The 21444-nt window shown below is 42.6% G+C and overlaps 1 protein-coding gene across 1 annotated transcript in view; it reads left to right on the forward strand.

Annotated features, from left to right (window-relative positions):
- Positions 1–472: 472 nt before the first annotated feature.
- The window catches only part of CSMD1 (CUB and Sushi multiple domains 1), a 1235979-nt gene continuing 1215007 nt past the window's right edge, over positions 473–21444 (forward strand). The window contains exon 1 of the mRNA XM_064447944.1: positions 473–895. Within this exon, the coding sequence (XP_064304014.1) occupies positions 829–895 (67 nt within the window). The 5' untranslated portion in view covers positions 473–828. The remainder of the gene's footprint in view (positions 896–21444) is intronic.

Consider the following 21444-nt stretch of genomic DNA (forward strand, 5'->3'; position numbering starts at 1 on the left):
CGGCAGCGGTGCCAGTGTCACGCCGGGGCAGTGCAGCAGGACCCCCGGGCAGGTGTACCCCTGGAGCTGTCACCCTTCCCCGCGCCGGGGGGCAGTGGGCTGGCGGCGGGCCGGGGGTACCCTTCTCCCCCCCCGGACGCTTTTGGGGGCCGGGGCCGGGGCGGAGCGGGGGGACAGGCCGCAGCCGCCCCGGGGGGGCCGTGCGGGGCCGGGTGGCCGAGCGGGGAGGCTGCGGGCTTGGCGTGCGCCGGCTGCGGAGCGCCGGCCCCTTCCCCTCTCCGTGGGAAGTGATGGTTGAGTCCGGCGGCGGCGGCTTCTCGTGTGGCTGGCAGCCGCTCCGCCGCGCTGCCTGCGCCGCTCTCGCCGCGATCCCTCCCTCTCCCCTCCTCCTCCTCCTTCTCCTCCTCCTCCTCTTCCACGCACTCCCCGCATCCCTCTCCCGCCGCCGCCCGGCTCTCCCCGCCGGCGGCCGTGGATGCCGCGCTGCCCGCCGCGCCGGGCGTGCCTCCCCTCCCTCCCCTCCCCTCCCCTGGGCGGGCGGCGGGCCGGCGGCGGGGCTCGGCGGGCGCTGCGCGGCGCAGCCCGGCCGCGGTGCGGGACTGATGCTGTGAGCGGAGCGGGGCGAGCCGCCCGCGCAGTCCTGCAGGAGGCGTCGGGCGCTGCGCGGCGCTCGGGACCCGGACCGCTCCTCTCCGCCCCTCCTCGCCCTGTGGTGGTTATCTGGCGCTGTCCTTAGCCCCGCTGCCGCTCGGAGGACACGGTCGCAGCCGAGAAGAGCCGCCGGGGGTTTTGTGTGAGAGTGTGTGTGTGTGTGGAATAACTGCAGACATGACTGCGTGGAGGAAATTCAAGTCTCTGCTGGTTTTCTGCGCGGGGCTCCTCACTGCAGCTCAGGGTAAGATTTGGGTTTCTTGCACCGGATTCGCGTAGGCTGTGGTTACGGCACCGATTTCCCCCCTCAGCTACGCGGCGGCCGCTCGGATGAGCTCTCTCCCTCGCTTCGTTTCTGCGCCGGGAAGCAGCAGGCTCCCCGACCCCGGGCTCCCTTCTCCCTGCCTCCCGCCTCCCGCCGGTGTTCCCCGAGGGCTCAGTTCCCGGCCGGCCACTTCCCCCGGGAGAAGGCAGCCCCCCGGAGTTGGGCAGCAGCCGCTGCGGCGCTGCGAGGGGGAGCCGCGGGCACCCGGCCGCCTGGGCAGCGCCGGAGTTTGGGAACACTTCGCTCCCCGCGCGCGCACGAACGGCACTCGCTGCCGTGCGAGGGACAGTCCCCGGGCTGGCAAGTTTGGCTCTCCCCTCCTCCCGCCTCCCCGGCTTATCGCCGTGCTTGGGGGGGAGCGCGGAGGGGGTGGCCGCGGAGAGCCGCCCCCGCCTGCCTTCAGCCGGCTCCGCTCCCCGCAAGTTCCGCGGAGGCGGGGATGCGGGGCCGGGGTCCCCCTCCGGCAGCTGCCTGCCCGTGCCGGCGGGAAGAGGGCTCCTCTGCTCGGCGTGCGGAGGGGAGCCTCTCCCACCCCCAGCTGGGTTCCTCCTGAAAATCAATGGGGGGAGGGAGGAGAAACGAGGGGGGTGACGGTGGAGAATTGGGTTACACAACTTCAGTGCTGGCCTCAGCCCCATCACTTGCCTCATCGCTGGAGACAACAACTTCCCCATTATTCACTTCGCCTCTCATTAGCCCTGCGCTTTTTCACGCTGGGAGAGAGATGCGAGCGTGTGTGTGTGCGAGAGAGAGAGAGGGGGAGGCTGCTCGCAGCTGAACACCTGTCCCCGTTACAGCCTCTGCCTTCTCCCACCTCGCTCCCGGCTTTCTGCCTGCCTCTGGGAGGACGGTTCCCCTCGCGGTCTCTGCTGTCTGAGGCTCCCTTAACCCTTCCAAGGCTTTTTACGTCTTTCCCACCATTTTATTTTTCTCACTGCTTTTTTTTTTTTTTTTCTTTTTTTTTTTTTTCTTGTTTCGGGGCGGGGGTGGCTGGGGCGGGGGGAGCGGAGCGAGGCTGGAGCCTTCCCCGTCCTGCGGGTGCCCGCGGCTGGGCTCCCCTCACCCTCCCGGGCGGCACTGCGGGGTGCCCTCCCCCCGGCAGCCTCCGGCCGGGATCCGCAGGGAGAGGCGGTGGAGGGCCAGCCCGGGCTGCCGGCAGCCGGGCGGGAGATTCGCCCGGTCCGGAGGAGCGGCCGCGGCTCCGCGCCAGCCCGCTGGCACCGCTCCTCCGCCCGGGTCCTGCCGCTGCCTCGGTTCAACAGGCACCGCCACCCGGCTGCCCCCGGCCGCGCTGCCTCCGTGGGGAGGGGGGCGCGGGGGCCCGAGCCGCCGCGGGCTCCCCGGGCTGTGTGCGAAACGGGCGGCTCCGGGAGACGGGGCCGCGCTCGGCGGCACAGGCAGCCCGGGGCGTCCTCGGCGTGGCCGCCCTGCCCAAACTTCCAGCATCCCCGCCCCGGTGCCTCCGGCCCCGGCCCCCGCCCGCGGCGGGCTTGGCAGCCGCTCCCAGCCCGCCCACCTGCCGGGCGCCCCGGGGCTGTCCCCGGCTCCGGCGGGCGGAGCTGGGCCCGGCTCAGCGGGGCCCGGCCCGGCTCGGCCCGGCTCAGCGGGACCCGGCCCGGGACGAGCTGGAGCTGGAGCCGCGGCCGCGCCGGCTCCCGGGGCGGACCGACACCCGCCGCTCGTTTGTTAAATACACTGTAGCTGGTTCTGTCGTTTGACATTTAAGTGTTTTCTTTTCATGGCTGACAGCACATACGAAAAGCTGGAGGCTGGATCATGGTTATTCGGCGGAGACCCGACGTGTTTTGCTTACATACAAAGGCTTTGCCAGGAACGTTTGGGCACTGCCTCTGATGCTGCTCTGCAGAGTGTAATTATACCTCGCTTAATGTGGAGCAGCAACACACCTACTTAAAGGCTACAAACTGACTTAATATTGAAGTGAAACAACAGGTAGAAAGGGAACCAGCGGAGACATTTGACATAATTCTTTCCCATTTACTTTCCCAGGCAATTGAGCACAGGTATCTATATTTAGACAAATGTAATCCTGAGGCTGAAATTACATTTATAGTTTAGAGAGTGAAAGAACTCCTTCCTTAGTAACAGGAAGAGCCTAGGCTTTCAGGAGCACATAAAATTTCCATTAATAGATCTCCAGGACTCTGTTTTACCAGCCCCTTGGTAGTCGAATCATTTGGTAGCCACTGTAACAGGAATTCACCCGGTTTTGGTTGGTTTGAGGGTTTTTATGAGAAGATGGGGGAAAAAAAGTGCTGAATTTCTGGATGCGTTGCTACAGGCGTTCCCTTATCTCTCACTAAAATGAGAGGTGGGCTGCTTTCCACATTGTTCCCCGTTATGAAATGAAATGGAAACCCTTTGTTGCTGTGCAATTGTCTGTAACTTTTTAAAGGGGGCAAGAAAGGACAAAAATGAACGTACATCATCTTTCATTGTGGTAGACTTGAGATGCAGTTCTATACGTTTCTTTGGACTCATTTTCTCTGACTGATGCAACTGAGTATTTTGGTGAACTTTTGGGGGATTCTCCCCTGTCCATTATGCTTTGAGCATCAAGGGAAATTAGTATGTAGTCATTTAAAGGAACCGCTTTCCCAGAAACTACCCTGTCATAGCAGTTATGCTTCAACAAGACAGGCAGCACAGTGTTCAGCTCTGCACATTAAGAAGGGTTTGTTTATAAAGCCATTTGCTAATTCTGATAGGTTATATCCCAGCAAAAGCAAACATAAAAACCTACTGATTTGCTTGAAACACAAAACACGTCAGTATAGTTTCTGTAAAAATTCGTACTGCTAGGGAACAAATGGTAGATTTAAACTGAACTCAGGCTAAAACTCAAGATAAAAGATTAAAACATCTTTCTGCTGTGACCTGAGGTCTGCGGACAAGCTATTTTCAATGTAGAAATGCATACTGCTTAATACTTAAAATTGTCCCGGTACATGTTTTCAAGATTATCTCCTGGACTTGTTCAGATAACCAAATAAGACACCTTCATCGCCACGTAATTGTCTCAAACAAAATATGCATAAGTGGGCTTATGCACAGAGGTATCATTCAGATTAATGGAAATAGCAAAGGGAAAACATTTCTGTTCTTAAATTGAGTCCAGACAGTGAAAGGACTCCTGGACCTACAGCTTAGGATTTTGTTATAAAAAAAAAAAAAAAAGAAAAGAAATAAAACCCGAAACATTTTATGTACCTTCTGTTTGCTGCTATCACTTTGTCAAAATAATTGCTATGACTGCATCTCACACAAAGTTACCACTATGTTTAAGGCCTGCTCCTGTTGGACTGAGAGTGTTTGTCTCTTTTAAAGTCATGTATTTTCTCCCTCTTCAAAGCAGTGTTTCTCAAACTGTGAAGCTGGTCTCTCTAGAGAGTCTCCATTCTCTTCCTGAGAAGACTAAAGCAATTCTAGGGAAAATGAGCTGAAAAAGGGGATTTTTTTAAAAGAACATCAGAGCTAGGTGTTGAATACCTAGCTGCAAAACCATGTATTCAATGGATGCATTCTCCATTCCCCCAGCCCAGTGAGGAATTAGCCATAGAAAGACAGAAAAGAGAATAGCCAGCTTTGACCACATAATATTTTAATCTGAAAAAGCCTTTACTTTTTGGTAAGGTCTCTATCTTTCCCAATTTTCCATCATGTATGTGTGTATATGTATATAAAATGTCTTTAACGCTATATAGGGATAGGAATATGGTCAATTTGAATATAATGTAGTGTAGAGCACATCAGTGCAACAAAGATTCCCCAAACACTAATTTTAGACCTTTGAACCCACAGATGAGGTTTGAATTCCCACCGTCAGCCAGTACAAGCTTATCAGTTTCTCTGGTGTGTGTTTAACAGGATACTGGTGTGTGTGGAACAGGGTACTGGTGTGAGGAGCTGGAGATGGTATGCAAACACATGCAGGCGTGAGCACACGTGAACTTCAGGATGTATTGAAATCTGTGAGGGCACTTCAGCACTGTCTGTGATCTGTATATATAGGACCCATTCTGCAGATTGTTTTCTGTTTACTGACTGTCACCCTCATGTCCCTTTATACAGACATGTGTGATTTTGATCAGGCATGGGGTCTGGGGAGGGGCAGCTGTCATTCTTCTCCCCTGCAGACTGCTTTTTCTATAGAGACATGGAATTATTTATAACCCATTATATGGTAGTATCATTACATATGCATTGATATATGCAAGTTTTTAAAAGACACCTATGGGACTTTTGGCCTCGATACCATTTACATTCATGAAAACTTTGGCCCCACCAAATTACAAACAATCTGAAACTGTGAATATTTTAAACAAAAACCAATGTGTTCAAGATTTACCATGTTCTCTAGAAAGGCTGAAAAACCCTAGGGACCACCGGTTTCAGCTTTTCTGAGACATGTCATCTGTACACTGTTGCATTAAACTTCCTTTCATAACCTTTCTTCGGAGAAGTAACTGCCTAATAGTGTGACTGTATAAAACCTCCAACGAATTTAAAGAGAAGATGTAATTTCATTTTGCTCAAATCTGTATTGAACTGTCATGCCTTTGACCATGATGACATTATTCTGTTAGTAAACAGCCTTAAGTGTAAGCACAGATATTGCAGTGTAGCGCCGGGCTGCCTGTAACCAGCAGAGGGACGCAGTGTGGCGAGGGGAATTGCTGGTTTAACTATACAATCCACCGAAGCAGTAGCATAATTATGAGACGTGATCTCTAATAAAACTCGAGCATACAACTGGATTTAAATCAGGGTCACCGAATAAGAATCTGGCCTCTAGTTCTCCATATGGCTGCGAAATTAGTCAGATTAGGCTGAGCTAAATTGGATGTTCTTCCAATTTCTGTGGTGAACAAAGAATGAGAATCATATGGAAATTCTCCTAATGTGTATGAATCACTTTCTTTTACTTAGATGTTTTACTTTTTTTTCATCAGTTGCAATTTCCTTTAAACCATTTTTATCAACCGGTAACTTCTGAAATAGGGAAAAATTCCATTAATGCCTGGGGAAAGCTGTGAGATCTTACTTTGTCCTCACACATCTTTGTTCTGGCTGGATGAAAGACTTCACTATATGACATTTCTATTGCATTTAAGAAAATCTACACTATATTTGTTACAAGTGTTTCTCAACAGACTAACTGCTTAAACAAATTACTTGGATTATTGCTAGTGTTATATTGACACACAAAGGCAACATTTATCAGTTGCCTGCATTTAGGAATTGAACAGTAAATTCACGGATGCACTGAAAACTCTTACAAGAGTAATACTGCATCTTATTGCCAATAACAAGTCTTACTTGCTCAGAGACAATCATTTTTTCTCCATTTTTTACTCATATGAAAAAAAAAAAAAAAAGAGATAAAATGACAGCAGTTTCTTGCCATTTTTACCTGGAGGTTAAAAAGAGGGCACATTCAGTTAAAAGGGCAGAGCAAGATTTAATCACTGTTATGTTGCTGATGATTAACCAGAATTCCTCTTGATTAATCAGGATATCATCAATGATTTGCTTTTAGCAAAAGATAAGCAAAAAAAAAAATCTCACAATTTCTTGCAATTATAGTAATGCTTTAATCTGCAGCATAAAAATTAATCATAGTTTGTTACACCTTTATAATTATTAAATTATGCATTTTAACAATACATTAATGCATATTCCGAAATAGTGATTCCACCTCTTTCAATTTCCTGTGTTGAGTCATCCCTGTCAATTAAAAGGTAACTTCGGACAGGTGTGAGGGCCCTGTTCTGCTGCGGTGGAAACTGAAATTTCTATTTATTTCAGCAGTAGCTGGACTGGCCAGTTTTGAGAAGATTGCTACTCTGAATACGGCAGACACGGTATATTCTGCAGCTGAATAGTGGAGCGAGACCCTGTTTAATATGAGATCCTGTGGCTGAGAACTTCTGACAATGTTTACATCCATGTATGACTGAAAAAAAAAGGAAAACTGGATGAATCTGAGCAATCTTGATAATTTTAAAATATTTATATATTTATAGAAGTAATTTGTTTTTAAACGGCATCTCTGATATCTCCAAGCATGGTTTTATCTGACCTCTACCTTGCTGCTTCTTTTTTCTCTGCTTTTTCCTTAAAGAAATTATGGAGGTCGATATACAGAGAAACCTAGTATCATTTTAAGTCTTCGGATGTTTTATGTATCTCTTACAGTATCCCATGGATACTGAAGTACAGAATCGTGTTCCGTATTCATGTCTCCATTGTACAGTGGCTTTCCGAAAGAAACATTCACAGCACTGCAGATGAAACAGAGCTGAATAAATAATAATGAGTAAAACTTTGTGTCCAGTGTTTGTTTTGCAAACTTGCATAAAATACGGTCAGCATTTTAAAATTACATTTTGCAGCACTTGCTTCACGCCTTATTCTCAATTTCAAGGCAATGACGTTCTCATGCAATTTTGCCAAACATCAAGTTTTTCTTATTTCTTGTTTGAAAGTTTTCCTTGTCTTTTTTATCAGAAAGCCATTTCTAAATGTGTATTGGAGTTTTTTCATTGAAGTGTTCTTAAAATTCTGTTGTTTGCAGCAAACCTTTGACATTTAGCAGAGAGCAAATCTGGGGCTCGTGATATACCTTTTCCTCATTCTATGATTTGCAGATCAAATGTAGCCATGACATAATACTTTACAAATCATTGTTTACTTCCTTTGACCTGTACTACTCACCGTATCGTGTTCACATCAACTAAGAGAACACAAATATTCAAACTTATGTTTCGCTTACACTGGTGCTGAAACACCAGCAATGCGCAGTGCACTGGGAGCAAAAGTGCAGCTGGCCTTGCCCTGTATTTGAAGCTCAGGTTCAAGAGTGGGCCTAACCACACTGGGGACCACAACCAGGATATTATTTTTTTTAAATACTGGCCCAGCTGCAGCTTGGATTTAAAGCATCTTCTCTGTGCTTGCAACGCCTGCTGCTGAAATGGATGGGGGAGCTTGGCTCTGCTTAGTGTATCCAAAATACATGAACGAGAGCTCAGGCTTGGCTTTGGGTATCGTGCTTGAGCTAGAACTTGCCCTGTATAAGCGCATCAGGGTTCAGTCTGAACTCATGGTGTGTGTAACACGGATTCAGCTGTAGCTTGGGACCCGCATCAGATTGCCGATGTGCACCACAGCTGGAGGCACAAGGAACAGGGAAGTGATTTTGCCAGGAAGCAGCTGATGTTGGGAAGCAAGCGGCTAGATATGGCAGGAATACATGTGAGCTCATGGAACCTGCCTTGCCCTGAACCTTAGAAAAAGAACACAGGTGGCTGTGACAATAACAAAATAAAAGGAAAGAAAGAGCTTTTCTTGCACAACAGTGAAGCTTTTGAAAAGGCCATTTTGATAAAATAGAAAAAAAAAAAGGCAAAGTATTTTAACTTATTTTTAGACTAATTTTACATGCTTCTGGTTGTGAAACAAATGGTCATGACAAATCACACTGCTCTCACTAATGTCTGTGGGATATCAATGCAGACTCTGGCTGCTTCCAAGTGACTAAGTACACTATTTTAGCTTTGCCCCAACAGCCAGATTCTCTATTGGTATCCCGCTGATGTTTCTTATAATACATAGATTGAGTCATACCAAGCATTTTTTTGGTGGAAAAGCTGTTTTATAATTCACTTTTAGAACCTCGGTGCAATCAAGAAACTGCTGATACCACAGTCGGTGACCCTCTGCATTTGTAGACATCTCTCTTGAGAAATTAAATTGATTTTCTTTATCTTAGCATGTAAATATCCACAGCGCACACTCTGACCCATTGTTTTCAGTGTTTCTAACACTGAAGAATGTAGTGTTAATAGATTTTATGAAGTCAACAGTGGCAACAGCAGTAGCATTTTGATCGTGAGCTATACTCAGCCATTTTGATCTTGCTTTCCCATGAAACCTCTATAGGGGAGGCTTTATCATGGTATTTCATTACCATAAATGCAAATGCTGAATTTTTCCTTTATTTTGTCCAAGTACATAATGTAGTTAACTTGAAACAAATCTGCCAGCTTGTAGAGAAAAAGCATTCTGCTAGGCAGACCTAGTTATGTTGGACATAGACTGTAGCAGTCAGCTGAATAGTTTGGGTTGCTGGATGTCAGATTCTGACCTGTTAGGACTTGATCCAAAGGCAGGGGAACTCACAAAAAAAAAAAAATCATCTCATTAACCTTAATGCACTTTGAATCTGGCCTTTATTATAGCCACATATCACACAGAGAACTTGTATTAAAACAAGGATGCTGGATCAAATATAATAATGAGAATTAGAACTCTTAGTTTTTACTATGAAATGTTATGCGAACATTCATAGAAACGCCATTTACATTGAAGATGTATGATGCCTCAAATTTTTTGACCTATCTGAAGTCTATCTTACTCCACTGGCTTTCACTAGTTATATAATTTATTTGCTTCTGAGGAGAGATTAACCTTTAACTGCTTTCTTTAGCAATATTTAGTAAACAGACTGATAGCATGGAGATGATCTATGCAAACAGCAAAGAAGGATTTCTTCAACTCATGTTGCCATGACAATTTAGATTTTTCCTGTCAACTCCTGAGAAGCTCCAAAGTCATTTCCTTAAAGCAATGAATCAGGGAATATTTTTGAAATCGAAGTTGCTCTCTTTTTTCAGTTTAGTGTCATATAACAGAGTCAGGGCCCTGATCCAGAAGATTTTAAAATCTACAAACAAGAACTGTTGCAAAAATTATAACATCATGAAACCCTCTTCATGGATCTCTGTTGATTTACATGAGCAGCGAAGCTGACTTCAGATGCAATATCAAGTGATTTAGATTTCGCTTATTAATTATATGATAATAATAAATAGTCGTTGTAAAACCAAAAATGGATAATGAAGAGTGGAGAGGCCAGCTTACACCTGCCATTTTGATCTTCACGACAATATTTTATGTTGCAGCTCTTTGGAGGAAATTACATTACAGAAGGATTATAGAACAAAGAGGGACTAATACTTTTATTTTTGCTACAGTTTCAATTATAAAATTAGTTCAATGAATAGGAAATAAAATAAAAAGACTGTTCTCCACATACTGAAATTACTATCCGAGATACTTCCCATATACAAAGTTATTACCAATCAAACTGAACTTCTCTCTTTTGATTTGTTTTAAATGAAATGGATTGTTTTGAAAATACCTAAAACTAGTCCAAACTACTTTAATTCAATTCATAAGAAATAAATTACTGGCTTAAAGAGGTATTTCTTAGGCTGCTGTTAGCAGCGAGGGAAACATGGTAAAAGAAAAGATAAAGTGAAGTGCTGTTTCTGCTGGGAAAATAAGTTTCTCTGTATAGAAGACAAGAAAAGTAGCTCAGTAATGGCTTTCTTTTTTAAATGTTCCTGGCAGATGACGGCTACTGAGTTGGTGTAGTTTGTTTACTGCTTTGCAATGGATTTGAGATGAGTCATATCACATTAGAAGGAAAACTGAGTTGTTTTGTCAAAGTGAATTCAGTTTCCCTTTTCTTCATATATATTCAAATTATTAGTTTTCTTTAGAGACACGAGACACCTAAGTCATTTTTTCTAGTGTTGATTCTTATGTCCATAAATCTGTGTTCCTGTTGCTAGAAATGGTAAGTCCAGATCTGTAATTTCTGTATACTGGATAAGGTGACTGAGCTGGAGCCTTCTTTCTGGTAGCCTCATGCATCTTCTTTAAAGGACTAGCCATTTTATTGCCAAGCTAGTTTGAACCACAATGATTTCAACCTTTACAATCATGGTTGATACTTGCAAGCCTTTCTATCCCCTTGCCTTCAGAGTGGGAGCTGAGTAAGGACTGTAGGATGGGTCCTCAAGATTTCATGTTGTAAGAGAAATCTTTATTTCTGTCTGATTTCCTTATTGACTTCATAAGTTCACTTTACTGGTAACACATCTCAGTGTATCCACAAATAGTGTTAAGGTAAAGTGGTACTTACTTGTATGAATATTTGATAAAGAAACAGACTTGTGGATGGAATACATTTATGATACATCAGGTCATGTGCATTCAGCATGAAAAACAACCTTCTTTTTCCAAAATATCTGATGGAAAAGGAGATCCATTTATTGAATAAAAGAACATGTACACACCGAACAATAAAAGCATCTGTCTGAGCTCATTTTACCTGCAAAACAAGTTTTGATGCAAAGTTCAAGGTTGCTGGGAAGGGGGCAGAAGGTACTGTTTGTGGTCAAGAGCCTAGATCTGTATTTTTATTTTCTTCTCAGGAGTGCCAGATATCTGCAGTTCCTACTGCCATAAGAGAAAACTGCAGATATCAGCACTTTTGAACATCCAGGAATTTGTACTGTACTTACTTTACATTTGAGAATTGTCATAATCAGATTGTAATACAGTGCTGTAAAGAGAGTGGATAGACAACAATATACAGAATTTACTACTGTTGCCTCCCAAGTAGTAGCTGAATTAAGCAAACTTCTAAATCTAGAATTGTGTTATTTTTTTAGGAAGGAGAGACTCCTCAAGGGGAGTTTTGGTTTGTTTTTCTTTAAAACTGTTGTAATTCTGTGTATAAAAAAAACCCTGGATCTGATGTACCCTGGAACAAAATGTTTGTGATTACAAAGCAAACATTAAAAGCAGCAGCAAATCAGAATTTGGAGTGAAGCCAACTCATAGACTACTGGCTATATTGGATAATGGAGGCTGTTGTCCTGGCCCAGAACTAAAAGCAATTAGTTCCACCTCCACTTTATCTCCTCTATGAGTATTCATCATTTTTACCTTTATCCCACATTGATGGTAACTAATTGCAGTTCCTTGGGGCTGCATTTTTCTTTGTAAGAAACAGGCCGTTTGTAAGGGGTGAGGCTGGCTCTGGTGGGGGAAAGGTATCTGCCCAGTTTTACCACTGTAGGATGGGCATCAAGCTACTTCTGATATTATTGTGCATCACTCTGCAGACCATATTTGCAAGATGGATAGGTTTATGCAAATGTTTTGATTGTGCTTTGTCACACAGCACTGGTACATTCAGGTACAGTTCTGTAAAGCAGGAGCGGCATTCTGTGCTACTGTCTCAACAGCAGTTTGCTTCTCAGACCTACTCAGTCACACTGTTGTTGTCGAGGTACTATTCCAAAAGAGTGATGTGCATGAGGATCAGGTCCCCTGGGGGGAAAAAATCAATTAAAAAAATAAACTACTTTTTGACACTAGAAAGATAATGTACTGCCCACTGTGAAAAAATAAGCTATTGTGGTGACAGACTGTGTCAGGTGAGGGATGGGCATTCAGCACAGAGGACAGCATAGGCAGCCGATGGAAATCATTCTTGTATTTCATTGACACACTCTCCAATACTACCACTGAGGAAGATAACCTATCTCAAAAAAGAAGCTGCATGTGAAAAAGCATGACAGCACGTAATGGGGGTTTCAGTCAGGACTGTTTTATTTTTTTTAAATCAGTCCTTACTCTTGTCATTTGCCCTCTTCCACTTAAGTTTTTTCTGGGATATCCTGTCTAATATTATATTCTTTAAATGAAGGTTCATTACTCAGTGACACGTATAGTGTGATTTATTAATTTGCTTTATGGTAAATCCTAGAGTATAACCTATATGAACGTAGAGAAAATGAAATGGACAACATGGACAACATTGTGAAAGCAAACTCAAGCCTGGGGAATGTTATTTCCTGCATGACGAGAATCAAGCAAAAAACCTTATCTTCTTAAACTTAGCCCATAGCAGTTTCATGCTGCCATGTATTTTATAGAGGACATAGCCCAGATTAGTTCACTCACATCCATCAATAGTTATTCAAATTTTTTTTCTGATCTCCATTACTGGTATTTGTCTTACTGAAGAGCAGTGCATAATCACCTTCCCTTATTGTCTCCAGTAACACAGGCATACTGGTGTAGTCTTAGTGAGCAGAACTGGTCATACCGCTCAAAACGTGAAACGTCTGTTGGCAAGTGCCCTCAGTGGAAGCCCTGGTGCCACTACTGTGCAGGTGTGATGTGGTCTGATAAATAACGTCTGGTTCTCTCATGGGCATGGCAGCTCAGCTGCTGAGCTGATACACGGGCTTTATGCTGACATGCTGAAAATAATGGCTTTTAAGTCATAGGACTGGCAGAGCTGGCACCATCAGATTTGCAACATTAAACACTATGTCTCTTTCTTTTCCCCATACTGTTTCTTTAAAACTTTCCTTTTGCAGACCTTATCTTTCTTCTTCCAGTCACTCTATAATTTCCTCCTCTGCTGAAGGGGTATAAGGCACCTTCTTTGTTATGCTCCAAAGTGGCTGTTTAACATTCCCATGGAGGAAAGCACCCAGGGTCTAATCTGTGATGACTCCTGCATTGGGAGCAACCAGCACAAAGGCTGAAGATGGAGACCTTAAGAACTAAGTCAGGGACATAAACTGTGCTCAGATTTTGTGCAGGTCCCATGAATTTGGTTAAGTTTCAATCTTCACGTATTTAAAAATGCAAAAAGCATCACATCAAATCAAATCAGAACAACATACCCTATCACTGACAATGGCCATTAGCAAATGCATAGAAAGAATTGCAGGATACCAGGTATAGACAGCTTTATATTTTAGCAGCATTTGGCCAGTTTAGGGAACTCTTAGCCAGAGGTTGCATCTATGTTCAACGTCCATCAACAATTTTAACTTTCACTAATCTGTTCTTGAACCTATCCATAATTCAGACTATTTTCTGACAATCTGTTTTACAATTTAATTCCTGCTGTGCAGAAAAGCACTGCATTTTGCTTGTTTTGAAGCTTCTACCTGCTCATTCCCCTGAGCATTTCCAGCTCTTTGGAAATACTTCACCCTGCTCAGAACTTTGCATCTGATAGATAGGAAAGGGTGATGTGAATCTGTAAATTACATACTTTTCCCATGTACACCTAAAAATTCCATATGGATATTTATATTAACTAACTTCAAGTAATGCTACTGTATGATTCCCAAATGTATTTCTCATAATTTTTAACAATCATGATGTTGTAGTCAGTGTTGCTGATGCACTCAAACGAATAATAGCCTATATTTCATTATAACCAGCCATTTCCCTCTATCGCACCATCTCAATCTCATCAATAATATTTTGATTGTTTGCTTTCCAATAAATAGTAAAATTAGTTTGTACACGGTGACCATCTGAATAGCAGCGATGTTCATTTTGCCCTGTGAGAGATATCTGGAGGGGCAGCAGAGAAAATGCTTAGAAAGTTAGGTCCTGGTAAGAAATGAATACAGCAAAGCTGGTGCTCAGTGATCTCCTCTCCTACTGACGCTGACTTCCATGGAGTTAGTTGCTTATTGGTAATATAAAGTGCACCATATAGTAGTTTCATCTTGCATATATGCTATTTGCCCCTCTGTGGTCCAATGTATCACTGGTCACAAGTCACATCTTGAAGGTGTTCTCTTTCCTGGGACAATAAGCAAGAGGTCAGGTGAAAACTGGTGGGGGTTGTGACAAACTTTAATGATGTGATCTGGTGAAGGATTGGGTTTCTGTGGAGATTAGGAAAACTGCAAGAATTTCTTTTAGAAAAGGTTTGGGAAGAGGTCCATTATACTGGGAATGCTGAAACCATGTCATCCTTCTAAATCAACCAGTTTCCCCTCTCCTAAGACCCAGGTCTAGAACAAGTTGCAAAAAAAAAAACAACAAACATTGAAAATTCTTCCGCTAGATAGAGGCTTATCTCAAACCTTAAAACATACAAGATATTACATGAGCTCCAATCATAGGTTTCTGGTTTTAGTTTCATGTTAGAAAATCTGTCACTGTCTGAAAAAGAACTGTTTCTCGTTCCCTAAGACAGCAACCTTCCTACATGCATTTATGAATGGGATGTAGAAATTCTACCTCTTCCTCTTCCTCTCAGGACGGCCTATAGAAAAGCCCGTCAGCATCATGAAAACAAAACAAAGCAATGCAAATAAATAATTAGCAAAAGCATAGCTGAAGCTGACCATTATGGACAGGAGTAGCATGAGACAGAAGAAAGCAGAATCTCTTTAACGTTAGCAAGTCTCCCATGGCTGTTCTTGCTCCTTCATTCTGCAAGGCTCTATTACATTTCCATAAAAGAGAAATTTCTGATTTCTTTTTAAATAGGGTTTATTCAGAAAAGGAAGGCACTAATTACTTCTGTCCTGTGCAAACAAAATCATTGCTTAGCTTTTGAGAACTGGCAAGAACACAGGTTCCAGAAAGATGACTGGAAAAGGACTACATCTGAAGAAGGTATAATGTATCTGATGTACTGCAATGTAAATTTCTAGCGAGACAAGGGAAAGATTCTTTGAGTAGGACTATTTTAGTGGGACAACAAAAATATTTTCCAAGCAAGTTTTGTTTTCTGCTTGATTAGAAAAAATTATTTATTAAAATGAGAAAATGTCTGAACACCTAAGATTATGCTCAAAAACCAGATTAAGTTTACAAATAAATAATGTGTTTAATTAAAAAGTAATAGCTCATTTTAGGTAACGATACTTTAATGCTGGCTTGGGATGACATAGAAATTTGTGTAGCCCTTTGTTTATATATTAAGCTTTCCGCTTTTAAGAATTACTCCCTTGACCATAAGAAAAAAATACCATATAGAATATCTCAACCACTTTCATCAAAGGATCAGATGGCATGTACGTTTAGTTGCTTGAATTAGTAGAATAGTGTTTCTTCAGAGAAAATTATGTAAAGACATTTTGTTGATAAGCTATACCATTCCTTACCGCTATGTTGCCGGCATAACCCTTCAATATCTGTCTTTTCCTCTTTCTGCCTAGAATAATTTTTGGTTAGTATAGTATATGCACCTGAAAATTTCAGAAGAAAAAACCCTGCTGATTATTCTAATGCAATATAACTTATTAATTCAAGTGCTAGATGTGAGATGTGCCGAACTCTTCAGTTCCTAATTAATTTCATGGATGTTGAGGACACTCAGCGGTAAATAAACACACAGAAGAATTTAAGCATCAAGGTCTCCCTTTATTGTGAAGATATTTACATCTAGTACTTAGATTACTGAACTACGCCAGAAATACCCAAATTTACACATGCCTGTTTTTCATTAGAAATTTTCCTTTGAGCCTGAAATTACATTTCTGGGCATACTCAGAATGGTTGCATATTGTCAATTTGTGTAGGAGTGTTACTGAACAGTCACTGTAATCTTCAATATAGATGCTCTTCCATAGGGATGAAACTGCTTGGCTTTCTTTAAGTGCGCCTGCCAACTTTGGCCTTACGTAAGATATTCCTGGGGGTGGAAGTAGTGCCCTTTCATGTTGCCACAGCAGAGAGAGTAATTTAACAGTTGAACCACTTAGCTAGATTGTGAAAAATCTACATTCAGCTTCCTCTTCCCTGAGAAAGTTAAAGCCTGTCTCAACCTTTTTTTCTGGCATATACTGTGACTGCCCTAGGCTCTCTGCTGTTGGTGCTGTGACGGTTTCCTGTTGAAGTTTCCTTTGGAGGTAGAAGGTTTGGGTCCAAACCTTGCCTAAAGGAACTCTATATAAAACATTTTAAAAGCTGCTGGAACAGTGACTGGACTCCTACTGGTCCCCTCTTACATGGAGAGTATTACTTGCCACATCAGAGTTGTACTCCCGGTTGGGTTTCTGTCTTGCTCAGTGAATATTCAATTATTCTATGAAAAGTGGAACTGTAAGTAGTCCACCTGGAATACTGCTCTGGGGTTCATTTTCCAGGAAGCTCCTAAAAGATGGGTGCTGCAATACTTATTTTCAACTCATTTCAGGAAATAATCAATATCTTTTATCATTAGGGACTTAACAATCATCACATTACACCCTTTGAACAAAATCTACAAAGAAATCTTACAAACAGGTTACAAAGAAATGCTGTTATCAGGGGGATTGTTTGATTTGTCCTGAGGTTCATATTTATTTAAGACCTAGGCAAAATATTTTTTTATTCTAGTACAAACTTTGCAGCACCACTTAACTAATGAGGTATCTGACACATCTCTGCTGACATCACCATTGATATTGGAGAGATGAAAAAATTGAGGACTAGGTATAACACTCCCATTTGGATTTGCATGTATTAGTCTTAAGGTGCCTAGTTACCATAGTAATGAATATAGTATAAATAGATGTGTGTACATGTGTCTGAGAGAGAGAGACAATTGCAGTCATCTATTGTGGAGAGTCCCATAGTTACCCTTTGCTGTTCTTCAAGTTTTGTCCATTTTTCTAATAAAGTAAAAAACGTTCCCTTTGTTTATGAGTGCAGCGTTCACGGCAAGCTGCTGCCACACAGGAAGATGTCCTGTCTGGAATACTTCACCCTAACCCACTGAAGTTCTGCAGCTCAAGTCCATGACCTTGAACTTCAACCAGGGATTTCTGAAATACTGGAGGGATGTGCTGGCAGTGTATTGCCTTGCTTATCAGCTGCAACATTACATGGGTTTTCACCTCAAGGCACAAGGAGTCACGGTAATTGAGACTGGAGGTCACAGATGTGTAAATTTATCACTAAATCCATTTCGCTCAGGATGACACATTGCATTTTGGCTCCCTGTAAGTGGAGGAATGCATTTGGAACAGCTTTTGATAGCTATCCCACCTCGCTAAGGATTAGAGCAGCCTGGAAAGCGCCTCCCCACCTCCATGAACGAAAAGCAAACAAAATCTCTTCAATTTTACCACTCTCTACTGAAGACAATAGTTTGTTCTATTTTACTGCATATGGTAAAATAACAAATACACACGCACAAAACCCCCCCAACAACCACAAAAGAAACAGCACGAAGTACACACTTCTTGTGATTTTTGTTTTTCTCACCAAAACCACTTTTGAGAACATACTTTTAAACAGCGAGCAAGGAACCCAGAGGGACAAAAGGCTGTTTACTGACAATTTTTAAACCATGTCTGTCTAGGAATGATTTTTGCAGATTGGAAAAAAGCAAGCAAACTTTCTTTCTTTAGAAAAGATTAAAGACAGTCAAGGAAACTATACATCAGTGACTTTAACAAGGGTTGTGGGGAAAATTAAACTACCACAAGGAAGTGTGAAAGAACAGCTTGAAAATCAGTTTGATTAAGGATAACCAGCATAGATTCAGGCAGGGAAGGTCATGCTTAACTAACCCGCTGGAGTTCTTTGAAGGTATTACTGCCACTGTAGATAAGGGAAATTCAATGGACGTAGTCTACTTGTAAGCCTTTGACAAGGCACCACATCTGAGATTAATGGCTAAGAGAAATCATCATGAAGGCAAAGAAACTGTGGGATGGAAAACTAGTTTAAGTGTAGGCCACAAAGGGAAAATCTGGACAGAGTTTCTGAGGCGTCAGTTTTAGGTCCTCTGATGTTCCTGATTATGTATGTCTGACTGTAAGTGATGGGGGTAGAATCTGTAGCTTATGAGGGATCTAAAAGCATAGCAAGAAGCGCAGATCAATGTGATCATATTCAAAAGGTGTTGTATCATCTATATAACTTGTTTAGCAAAAATAATCAGAATTTGCCTAGGAAAATATAGAATAATTAATCTAGGAACACAAAACCAAATTAGAAAATACTCACTAAATAAAAGAACCATCCTATATATTAAGCAAGAAAACAAATTGGGAATTACTGAGGAAATAAACTGAAGCCATCAGCCTAGAGCAAAGCAGCATTTTAAATGGTCAACAATGTGCAAAGATGTTTTAGAAGACAGAAAACATATCAAAGAAAATGAAGAATATTGTTAGTGCACACAAAACCATAGTAAAAGCATCTCTAGGACATGGTCTACAATATTGCTAATAGTTGTTCAGGGAAAATAGTATTTTCATGTTGGGATTCATTGTAGGGAAACAATGGATATAAGGTCCCAATAGCTGAACTGCAAAGAATGTTAAAGAACCTCAGCGTTTTTAACTGTAAACAAGGAAAATATATGATGTTTTTATTATAGTGGGACCCAGGGATTCTAGTCAAAATTAAGGTCCTATTGTGTTAGGCATCCTAATGGAAGACAGCACCTTCCTGTGCCAAGGAGCTTATAATAAAACAGCTTAACTATACAGACAAGGGAAAAAAAAGACACAAAGGACACAGTAATTTATCTAAAGAAGGTCTGTGCCTGAATTGTGATCTAGGATTCATATTTTATGAGTCCCAAGTCGATACTTTATATAATGAGTTACATTATTCCTTTATAGGTGTAAGGGTTTTGCTTAATATGGAGTAGAAAACCTAGGTGATTATCTTTTTTATACATATATATAGGCTTAGAAATAGAAAATTCTTATTCTGCATTTGTTCAGGTCTTAACCTAAGTCACTGTTCCCAGAGACATCTACTTAAATCTAATAAAGATTAGATTAAATTCTTAGGGAATCTCAATATTCATTCCTAAATATCTGAATTCCAGAGTAAAAATACATATTAATTTTTAAGGGAAAATAATTAAGTAATATATATAGTAAGTCCAGAAGGCATTTACTTTTATGTGAGAAAAACAAGGTAAACATAATTAACAGAAATTGGCTGAAATGGCTATTTTTTGATTAGGTGAACTTCATTCTTCATGACTTTCTCATGCTCTGAGGTCTGCTAGGAAGGAAAAATATTCTCAGAAGATCAGCACTTCCCCCTAGTTATGGAAAGTTTCTTTGCTGTATGACTCAGAGCTTTGAAGTTCATATATTCAATCTATTCTTTCATACATATATTCACTCTTATAGCTAGAGCTATATCCAAAAAGAGACTTGGCTGCAACAACACCTGGAGCCCTGGTGCCTAACTTCCAAACATCTGGTCCCAAAATCTGAAGCTAGAAGTCTGTCTTAAGCTTTATTTCTTGTTGAGGAAAACCAAGGCATCTTGGAATGGTATCTTAAATAGGCACCGAGCAGGGTGTTTGTAGCAGAAGAAACAATACCCCCTCTCCCTTCCTCTAGAAGACAAGTATTTCACTCAGACCTGCAAGAAGGAAATCCTTCTTTCCTCCTATATTACATCTTCCTAGCTATCCTCTTCTCTTCCTAAATGATAAGACAAGCCACTGTGATTTTAATTTCAAACTATAATAACATGAAGAGTCTTATCTGGCTTTCACGCTCTTCAGTGCAATACAGTTAGGGGTTTAGCACCCTCATTGCTTCAGTACCTACATCTTAGGACAGAGGGAATAGACCAGAAAGAGACTGCCTCTGGTAATACTTCTTTGCTAGCCAAAATAGAGACAGGCAGTGTTAATGCCTCCTTCTAACAGACATTCAGTGAATATGCCTATACACCAAACTGCATGAAAAACTCCCTCCAAGGCTGGCCATTCTTTGCTCAGATGGCACATAGTCTTCCGTCTGGTGATAACTGTAGATCCTACTCCTAAACCCTCATGTTATTCTTTATATGGTTCAGGCTCATGTAAAATACTCGTCATCTTCCAGTCCAAGCAAGTTTTACTCAGAGTGAACTTTGCAATGGGAACATGAGTCAATGAAAACATTGGTGGCCTTAGTTTGGTAACCATTCTGAACCGACTCATCTGCTGTAGCATTTGTAGTCACTATTAAGGCATTCACTGGGCATGGGGGGAGATTCAGTCTGAAGGCAAGGCACTCCCAGGAACTTGGGTCAAGGGTATTTTCTGTGTCCATCTCCTCTCATGTCAATCCTGAACATAAACACAGGTAGGGACAGGGAACATAGCCTTCCTTTAGGGCCTGTTTCGCTTAGATGAAAACAATTCAAGACTGATGTGGAGGATTTGGGAGAGAGTAATGGTATCCTACTGATTTAGTGAGGTTTCGTGGAAAGTTTGGGGCTCTAAAATAATTCATAAAGACTCTTCACACTTTATATGTGGAAGTCTTTGGAAAAAGCGCAAGCGTCATAAGAGTTTAGGTGCTTCCAGATTGAGGCAGAAATAGTTTTCAGGGTACTGATTTGGGGACTTCGGTTCCAGTCAAGCCCTAACCTTGTCGTCAGCAGGGAAGGTGCAACACTGCTCACTCAGGACTGTGGGGCAAGGCCCCCAGCACCCACGAGGTGGGCAGAGGCAGCACTGCCAGCCATGCCCACGCAGCACGCCGAGCCCAGTGGGGAAGCTGGTGGCTGGTAGAGGGGCTGGCAGTCAGGGAGGCCAGCAGCCAGCGAGGCTGGCTCTTTTCCTCTCTCTCTGTTAGGAGATGCAGGGTCAGAGGGAGGCCTGCAGGTGTGACTGCTGTCAAAGACAAGGGCCTGATTCTTATTAGTCCACTCTGCTTTAGACTCTACTATAATTGGAGTTGTTGAAATGATCTTGCACAGGCATGAAGTGTGCATTTTAAATTTTTGTATTAGATAATGAGTAGTCTCTTTCTGAACCAAAAAGATATCCAGGCTAACATCTTGCACAACAGTTTTTATGG

Source organism: Phalacrocorax carbo, chromosome 3 (genome assembly GCF_963921805.1).
Source record: "Phalacrocorax carbo chromosome 3, bPhaCar2.1, whole genome shotgun sequence".
Taxonomy (NCBI): Eukaryota; Metazoa; Chordata; class Aves; order Suliformes; family Phalacrocoracidae; genus Phalacrocorax; species Phalacrocorax carbo.